The sequence below is a fragment of the Orycteropus afer genome, unplaced genomic scaffold (genome assembly GCF_000298275.1).
Source record: "Orycteropus afer afer isolate SDZICR_OR568_19922 unplaced genomic scaffold, OryAfe1.0 scaffold00059, whole genome shotgun sequence".
Lineage (NCBI taxonomy): Eukaryota > Metazoa > Chordata > Mammalia > Tubulidentata > Orycteropodidae > Orycteropus > Orycteropus afer.
This window is the reverse complement of record NW_006921646.1, coordinates 3,085,133-3,093,684: the sequence shown is the minus strand read 5'-3', so window position 1 is coordinate 3,093,684 and position 8,552 is coordinate 3,085,133. Positions and strand designations below refer to the sequence as shown.

The 8,552-nt window shown below is 46.3% G+C and overlaps 1 protein-coding gene across 1 annotated transcript in view; it reads right to left on the bottom strand.

Moving 5' to 3' along the window:
- The window catches only part of ANKS1A (ankyrin repeat and sterile alpha motif domain containing 1A), a 276,183-nt gene that overhangs the window by 7,533 nt on the left and 260,098 nt on the right, over positions 1-8,552 (bottom strand). The window contains exons 15-18 of the mRNA XM_042780753.1: positions 4,279-4,377; positions 3,164-3,316; positions 2,906-3,013; positions 1,161-1,325 (exon numbers count right to left, since the gene is read on the bottom strand). Coding sequence (XP_042636687.1) covers positions 1,161-1,325; positions 2,906-3,013; positions 3,164-3,316; positions 4,279-4,377 — 525 coding nt within the window. The remainder of the gene's footprint in view (positions 1-1,160; positions 1,326-2,905; positions 3,014-3,163; positions 3,317-4,278; positions 4,378-8,552) is intronic.

The following is an 8,552-nucleotide window of genomic DNA, read 5'->3' as shown; positions in this document are numbered from 1 at the left end:
AGGAGCCAGATCCCCAGAAGCCTCCTGTAAGGGCCCTGCATCTGATTCTCACGCTTGGGAAGTCAGTGAAGTGTCCACGTCTAGGGTTGATTGTAAATGGATCCTTTTGGCAATAACTATGGGGGTCAGGAGGCCATTACAATACAATGAGAGACGGGGGACTTAACTAGGACCCTGGTAGAAGGAATGGAGAAGGGGAGACGACTTCCTTTCCAGCAATGCGCAGTGTCTCTCGATATAGAGCAAATACACTGCTGGCTAACAGGTTTTAAAATCTTCTTAAAATTCATGGCTGTGCTTATGAAATCTAAGGGAAATTCCCAGAGGGGAAAAATGAGAAGTATGAATCAAGAGAGGAAAAAGCAAGACTGGAGTTAAAGTTCCCCCAGCGGGACAGGGACACCTGCCAATCTTGTGTCTAACCAGCCAAGATCAGGGACATGAGTCAAAGCCTGGGGTCTAGGCAAGGTGGGAGCTAGGACAGCAAATCCTGAATAAATGTGGGACCCTGGCAATCAGTGCCCTGAGGGTGAGTTAGGAATACGAGAGCAAGGCACCAAGGCCCAGTTACTGAAGCTAGTGAGCTGTGGCACTGGTTGGCCTGGTCTGCAGGAATGTGGATTCTCTCCAGCTGTGCCCAGTGCTGGGCCGCAAAACAGAAGAACTGGAGTCTGACCTGGGCTGTAGCCTTGATAGGCAGGAGGAGCAGAAAGATGTGGAGATGAGGAGGCTGGAAAGGAAGTAGTTCTAGGGGACAACCAAGTAGGAAAGAAAGTGTGGCCAGGAGAGGGCTGGGAGACTAGGAGAAAACGGGGACTGTGAGTCGAGGGCTCTGTGAGGTGCTGTGTGGGCGAGCAAGGGCCTGAGACACCTGGATAGGAGGCTGTGGTCACAGAGGAGCTGGTGGAGCTCAATTTCTGAAGGGTTTAGAATCTTGGCTATAAAAGATGTAGGGGGTGGCCTTAGCAGCCGACAACTGAAGGGATGTAAGCAGCCAAAGAACAGGAGGACAGTGTGTGGACATGGAGGCTGGGGTGGGGCATGAGTGGAGCTGGTGATGCCATGATGCCAGCCCAGGAGCACGTGGGGCAGCAGAGCACGCTCATGGATCTGGAAGGGAATGGGGTACACGTACATCAGCAGCTACCCTCCTGCCCCACCTGGATTCTGAAGCGCTCTGCCCGAGACTGTGCTGCAGGGTCATGAAGGCTGTCATGCCGCCTCCTGCCTGTGTCCCCAGGAGGCAGCAGCAGGTCTGCTGATCGCCCAGTGCAGGAATCATTCTGGCTCAGGGGGGATGACGTCTGGGAGAGCAAGTCCTGGCACTGCAGTGGGGAGAGATCAAGGTGACAGTTAGATCATATCTGCCCAGCCCCAGGCAGTGGAATCAGGGAGAGAGTGCTGGAACTGGAGCTGACCCATAGTGCAGCACAAGGGCTCAAAGCCTGTGGAGCCCTGCCTGGTATAGTCAAAACAACCAGATTCTCCTGGGAGCCTAGATCCAAGGAGCATTGGATCCTGTAGGCAACCATGGGTGCCTACAGTTCACTGGTGCTCTCCTTGGCCACAGCCGTACAGGAAAAGATGATTATAGGGCCAGTGAGCCACTTCCACATTTATCAAAGATAAAATCATCTGCCACAATCCATGTTGCAGATCTCTGGTGCCCACAAACAAAACCAAAGCTCGCTCTTGAGAAAGAATAACCCTGTTGGGCACTACCACACAGAGAAGACAAATCTGTCTGTGCAATTTTCGTATCTGAATGTCAGCCTGACGTTTGGCTCCTGGGACAAGTCTGGGCCTCAGCCTTCTCCTCCATAAAAAGGGGATAAAATCACGCCCCCTTTCCAAGGCTCTTGGAAAGCTGAATGAACGTAGGCACTGCAGAGTCCAGCGCACCAGTGCACATCCAGCTGCACGCATCAGCCCATGGGCTCTGGAAGACAGCGCATCCAGAACCACCGGCTCTACAAGTCCAATGCATTTTGTTTGCGTAACAAATCATCTGTGAGCTTTTTAAAATGCAGATTCTCTTACCTACCTCACCCTGTCCCAGGAATTTTAATTTGGAAGATTTGGGCGGGTCCAGGGTGGCTCAAGAGGTAAGCACTAAGTTGCTAACTAAAAAGCTAGAGGTTCAAACCCACCCAGCAGCTCTGTGAGTGAAAGACCTGATGATCTGCTTCCATAAAGATTACAGCCTAGAAAACACTATGGGTAGATTTACTCTGTCACATGTGGTTGCTATGAGTTGGAACTGACTTGGTGGCACTCAACAGCTCTACAGTCTGAGGCCCAACTATGTTTTCCAAACTTTGTCTTAGGATCAGGCAGACTGCCACCAGAGGGACCCCTGGGCTCTGCCCAGTGCCAAAGTTCATATATAAACACTCACTGCCATTCAGTCAATTCGGCTCATAGCAATGCCCCCTGTACCCGTCGGTTTCTGAGGCAGTATCTCTATGGAAGTACATTGCCCAGTCTTCCTTCCTAAGAGAGCCTGGTGGGTTTGAACCACCAGCCTCCTGGTTAGCAGTCAAATGCCTTAGGCACAATGCCACCAGAGCTCCCACACATAAACACAGTGCCTTGTTAAGCCTGTGCTTCAGGTATATGTGTTTTCCTACTTCTTCCAAAATCTTATTTTCTAGTTATATTTAAACTGGATCTTTTATCACAGGCTATTTCCAGTTTCTTTGAATGTAGATGGAAGGCATATAATTTACAAATAACCAGCCAAAATATCTCCCCTCCTGTGCTCCTCTTTCAGTCCCAACAATTTGAGTGGGGAGGGCTCACTTTCTCCTGTACGGCAGAGTCAGTCTGTCTCTGAAAAAGGCTCTTTAACTCCTAAAGGTACAAAACACAGACACATTGCCCTTTTCCTTACTCCCCAACTCACTCTTAGCTGGGAAAACCTTGGAGGCTTCTGGGGGGGCTCCTCGTAGGGCCTGTCTGCGAGGGAGGCGATGATGCGCTTCCGATGGCCAAGCAGATGGACCTTCAGGACCTGGGAGGGCAGAGGGAGAGAGGAGAGGTCAGGCTTACAGTTCCCTCCAGTCCCCTTAGCCTGCAGCCCTCACCCCATGGAGGAGGCTAACACCCTGAGGAACACTTCACACTTAGGGCCCAAGCTGGCTCAAATAGAGGCTGTACTCACATTGACAAGCTCCAGTTCCCAGAGGTTCTTCACAGTGTCAATTGAGCTGTAACCACTTGACAGGAAAGAATGGACATAGTCCTGCAGCCCCAGGGAGTCCAGCCAGGAGGGCATGGACGGGGGGCTGTTCCCATCACAGCCCAGTGCCTTCACCTGTGGGGCAAAGAGGGGAGATGGTGCTGACACATACTCAAGGACAATTACCCCCATGGTGGCTCAGGCCTGCCCACACAGGTCACACCAGAGACTGACTGGACCGGCCTGGGAGACAGCCCAGGAAGGGCCAAAGAGGAGCTTGTTGGGCCTGGTGTCATGAGCAGCCCAAGTCCACCCCTCTGCACAGCCCTTTCTATGAATTCCCTGGTCTCAGTGTCCCCATCTGAGAGGAGAGATCTATGGGAGTGTTACTGCTCTGGGAAGATGGCCCTAAAGGGTGAGGTTAGATGGGGAGTACATTCTGAGTGCCCCACCCTGTGCTTTGATGAGATCAATGGGGTGGTGGGAGGAGTGCCCAAGAATACGATGTGTGACTGTGAAGCAAGTGTTAGCTTCACAGCTGGGACTTGTGAGCTCTGTGCATGTGGAAGTGACAGAGACATGGATGCAGTGCTAGCACATCTGGGAGGGAGACTCAGGCACACTCACCTGCCCCTGGCTCCCCAGGAATGATAGTGTCTCCTCCCTGTTGTCCCAGGGGCCTCCCAGGCCTACCTGTGGGGGGCTAGGCTTGAGCTGAGGGGCCTGATGCCAAAGGTCAGCACAAACTGGATGGAATCAAGAGGACTCCACAGGGGGTCTAAGTAGCAGGCCAAGCCTAAGGGCACTAAGTTCCTGAGCCAGGCAGATCCTTGGAACCTGAGGAGGGTGGGAGCCCTCCTTCCCTCCCTCCTGGCCCGGGTCCTCATTGTTCCTAATGTTTCACTGGCCCTCCAGGAGCCTTCAGAGCAATCAAAAGAATTCTATGCTGGCTCTGCTGGGGTTCCTAGGATGACTGGCAGACTCCCCTGCGATAGTCTGCTTGCCCCACAGCCTGCTCCCTCCCTGGTCTCAGGCACCATGAAAGAGATGGCCTTGGCTCTGGCAAAAGCCAAGGCTGCAGGGATGTCAGCAGTCACCTTGGGCAGGGACCGTGCGGCCTGGAGCAGCTTCCGCCGGTGCTGGGGGTCACTGATGCCGATCTCCCGCAGGTCCTGCTCTTCCATCACATTAGACCCCTGAGAGCAGAAGGAAGAACATTAGGGCTCCTCCAGAACTGATAGCTGGTGGCAGGCTGAGGGTGTCAGGTCAGCCTTTTATGACATCTTGCCTGATTCTTTTCTTTCACCATAGGCAACCAAAGGAAATAGATCTGAGGCTTCCCATGGAGGCCAGCTCAGCCCACCAGGAGTCTTGTGCAAATAGGAAGCCATGGTAAGGAGTGAACTCACCAGCCTAGATTGTACCCTTTCACCCAAGTGGCTCTCAGGCAAGCTGGGCAGTACTGAGGTTCAGGGATGTGCACAAGGTCTTGCCCCAGCCAAGCTTTCCAGTGCTCTGGCCCACTTCTGAGTGTAAAAACATGTTTCTGGGGAGTAGGTCCATAGCTATCCATGATTAAGAACTGGTGGACCAATCTTAAGGTTCCTCATAGATATGATTTTCTAATTCAAGGTTGTAACCACCACCTCAGGAGGGCAGCTGATGGCAGAGGTCCAAGGAACATGACCCAAGGAGGCAGCCTCACCCAAGGAAGAAAAGTGTCTCAAAGGGAGTAACTGCCAGAAAAAGGCTTCCTGCTCCAGCTTGGACATTCCTCACCAACCTCCACTGGCCCCAAGAGAGCTGCTGAGGGGGAAGAAGCTCCTGTGACAGGGTGGGGTAAGGACAGAAACATGGAACCCCTTGCTCAGTGCTAAGGATGATGGGGATGAGGACAGCTGGTGTTTACCATATGCTGACTTACCATGTTACAGAGACTGAGAGCTTTTACATGGATTATCCCATTTCTTACATTACAACTGTGAGCTAGGTTCTGTTTTAATCATCATTCAACAGATGAGGAAACTGAGGCACACAGAGGTCAGATACTTGCCTGAACTCATATATCTAGTGATAAGAACTAAGATCTGAACCCAAGCAGTCTGGCCCTTTCTTCTATGCTTACAACCCCTATGATGGAATCTTTATCACTCATATTAAAACAAAAAACTTTCTACTGTTGAGTTGATTCTGACTCAGCAGCCCTACAAAGAACAGGGCTGAACTGCCCCATAAGGTTTCCAAGGCTGTAAATCTTTACAGAAATAGACTGCCATATGCTCTCCTACAGAATGACTGGTGGGTTCAAACTGCCAATCTTTTGGTTTCTAGTTAAACACTTTAACTGCTGTGGCACCAGGCCTCATTACTCATAATAGGCCACAAAATTTTCTGATTAGGTTTTGGCATTGACAGTAAAAATTTCACCTGGGACGTCCCTCCAGGGCTCAGCTGGGTGTACATGCATGTGCCTGCATACTGAGTTTCCACACAAGTGTCATTCTGAACACCTCATGTATCTAGATCACTCCACATCAGTATATGTAGACCTGCGTCCTTTTCTCAGCTGTATCACCATCCAGGTTATGGATATATTATCATTTATTTATGCAGTTCCCTGTTGAAGAATGTTTGTTCCCAATCTGTATTATGACAAACGGTGCCACATGAATAGTTTTGCATGTGTATCATTTCTAAATAATCCTGAAGATAAATGTCTTGGTCAAATGGGATGTATATTTAAATTCTGGCAGATATTTATACTCTCATTACATGGATCAAACTATGTCCCCTTAAAATGTGTATCAATAGGCTAGGTCATTATTCCTAGCATCGTATCCCCCATTTTGTGATATGTTATAAATCTGAACCCGCCCACACCCCCAGCCACCACAAGATTACGTTATGTTAAAAAGGTTTAGGTTATGTTTCTTATGCTAATGAGGCTGGATTAGGGTGGGATGCATCACCATTACTTAAGTCACTAACCTTACTCAGGTCACAACCTTCATCTGCATCACCTTTTATTTATAAGAGATAAAAGGAGAGATAGTCAGACTTCTGGTAAGATGGTGGAATAGACAGACAAGCTATGCAGACCCTCTTCAACAAAGAAAAAAGAAACCAATTGATACAGATACAAAACATAATCCTGGAGTCCTGAGCTTTGAAAGGAAGGTTACAGAAGTGGACTAAACACCAACTAGTAGAAGAACCTGAATGAAAACAATTCCAGGGATGTAAGAATAGGCTGGGGAGCTTTGGCATTTGACTGCTAACCAGAAAGCTGGTGGTTCAATCCCACCAGCCACTCCTCAGAAGGAAGGTTGGGCAATCTACCTGCCTCGGAAACCTAAGGAGGGGTTGCTATGAGTTGGATCTGACTCCACGGCAGTGAGTTTGGTTTGGTTTGAAGAATAGGTGGTGCTTTCCAAGGACAGCACAAACATACGGGAGGATGATGACTGCAAATGAAACAGGTGGTTAGTGCATAAGGGCTGCCAATTAGTGAAGAGAGCAGCATAGGACCCTGCTTACTCAGATATATCCGAACAAAATAAAGAAAATTATTATCTTGGGTGAATCACTCCAACATACAATTGCCAATTAAATATAACACAAAAGCATCACAATGTCTCGGAGACAACAGACCATCACAGTCCACATAAAGAAGCAAGATAAAACAGTAGAAACAAGGAACCAGGATACAGACCCAGAACACATCCCTGAGAAAGCAGCAGCATTGGAACTCCCTGACAAGGAATTAAAAATAATTATATTTAGGTACATATAATTTAGTTAATTATATTTCCTTGCTTTGAGAGACAGAGCAAGGAAAACATTGAAAAAATTGAGAAAAACACAGAGAAAACCCTAAAACAATTTCAGAAGACAATATAAGAATAAAATGACAAAATTAATGAAAAATTAGAAAACATACAAAATCTACAGATAGAAATTCAGAAGATTAATACTAAATTTTCAGAAATAGATAACACACTGAATGGGCAAAGGAGAAGAACTGAATCAATGGAAGACAGAATTAGTGAGACTGAAGATAAATACCTCAATACTTGTTTGGAAAGGGATCAATCAGAAAAAAAAGATCAAAACAAAATGAAGAAAGCCTAAGGTTCATGTGAGACACCATCAAAAGGTCAAAAGGAATAACCTATGTGTAATCAGAATTCCAGAACAGGAAGAGACAAATAAAATCACAGAGAAAATTGTCCAAGATTTGTTGGAAGGGAATTTTCCTGGTATGATGAAAGATAAGAATATATCCATTCAAGAAGTCCAATGACCCCCAAACACGATAGACCCCAAAAGAAATTCATCAAGACCTATCATTATCAAACTCACCAAAACCAAAGACAAAGAAAGAATCCTAAAAGCAGCAGGGGAAAAATGAAAAGTTACCTAACAAAGGGCAATCAATAAGACTAAGCTCTGATTTCTCGGCAGAAACCATACAGGTGAGAAGGCAATGGGATGGCATATACAAAACCCTGAAAGAAAAGAATTTCCAACCAAGAATTATATACTGAGCAAAACTGTCCTTCAAATATGATGGTGAAATTAGGACATTTCCTGATAAGCAGAAATTAAGGGAATTTGTTAAAACCAGACCAACCTTATAAGAGATGCTGAGGAGAGTCCTTTGGACAGAGAACCAACAACAGCAAACAACAACTGAACATTATGGAAATATCCAAGGTAAATAAGCTTACATGATTGTAAACAGGGAACCATAGACATCAATTGGCAAATGAGGACAACTACAAACCAAAAAGAGAAAAAATTGTATAGTTACAGAACTTCTAAATGGTGAGGAAGTCAAGACAAGACAGATGGACTGTTCTAAATTTGGGAAGAAAATTATAAATCACAGGGTAACCTTAAATAAAAATGATAAACCTTCACATCAAAATGAAAAAGAGGACAAGCACAAATACTCAGCAAATACTAAAACAACAGCAACAAAGGAAGTGATAACACAATTCATAAACAAAATGAGCTCAGCACAGAAAATTACATAGAACAAAGAAATCAGCACCATCATGAAAAAACACATAACAAAATGACAGGAACAAATTCATACTTGTTAATAATTACACCGAATGTCAATGGATTAAATGTATCACTCAAGAGATGGAGAGTTGCAGAGTGGGTAAGAAAACATAACCCATCAATATGCTGTCTTAAGACACATACCTTAGAGAAAAAGACAAAAATAGACTAAAAATAAAAGGTTGGAAAAAGATACATCAAGCAAATGGCAATCAAAAAAAAAAAAAAAGGACATTATATAATGATTAAAGGATTGATTGAACAAGAGGACATAACCATAATAATAAGTATCTATGCACCC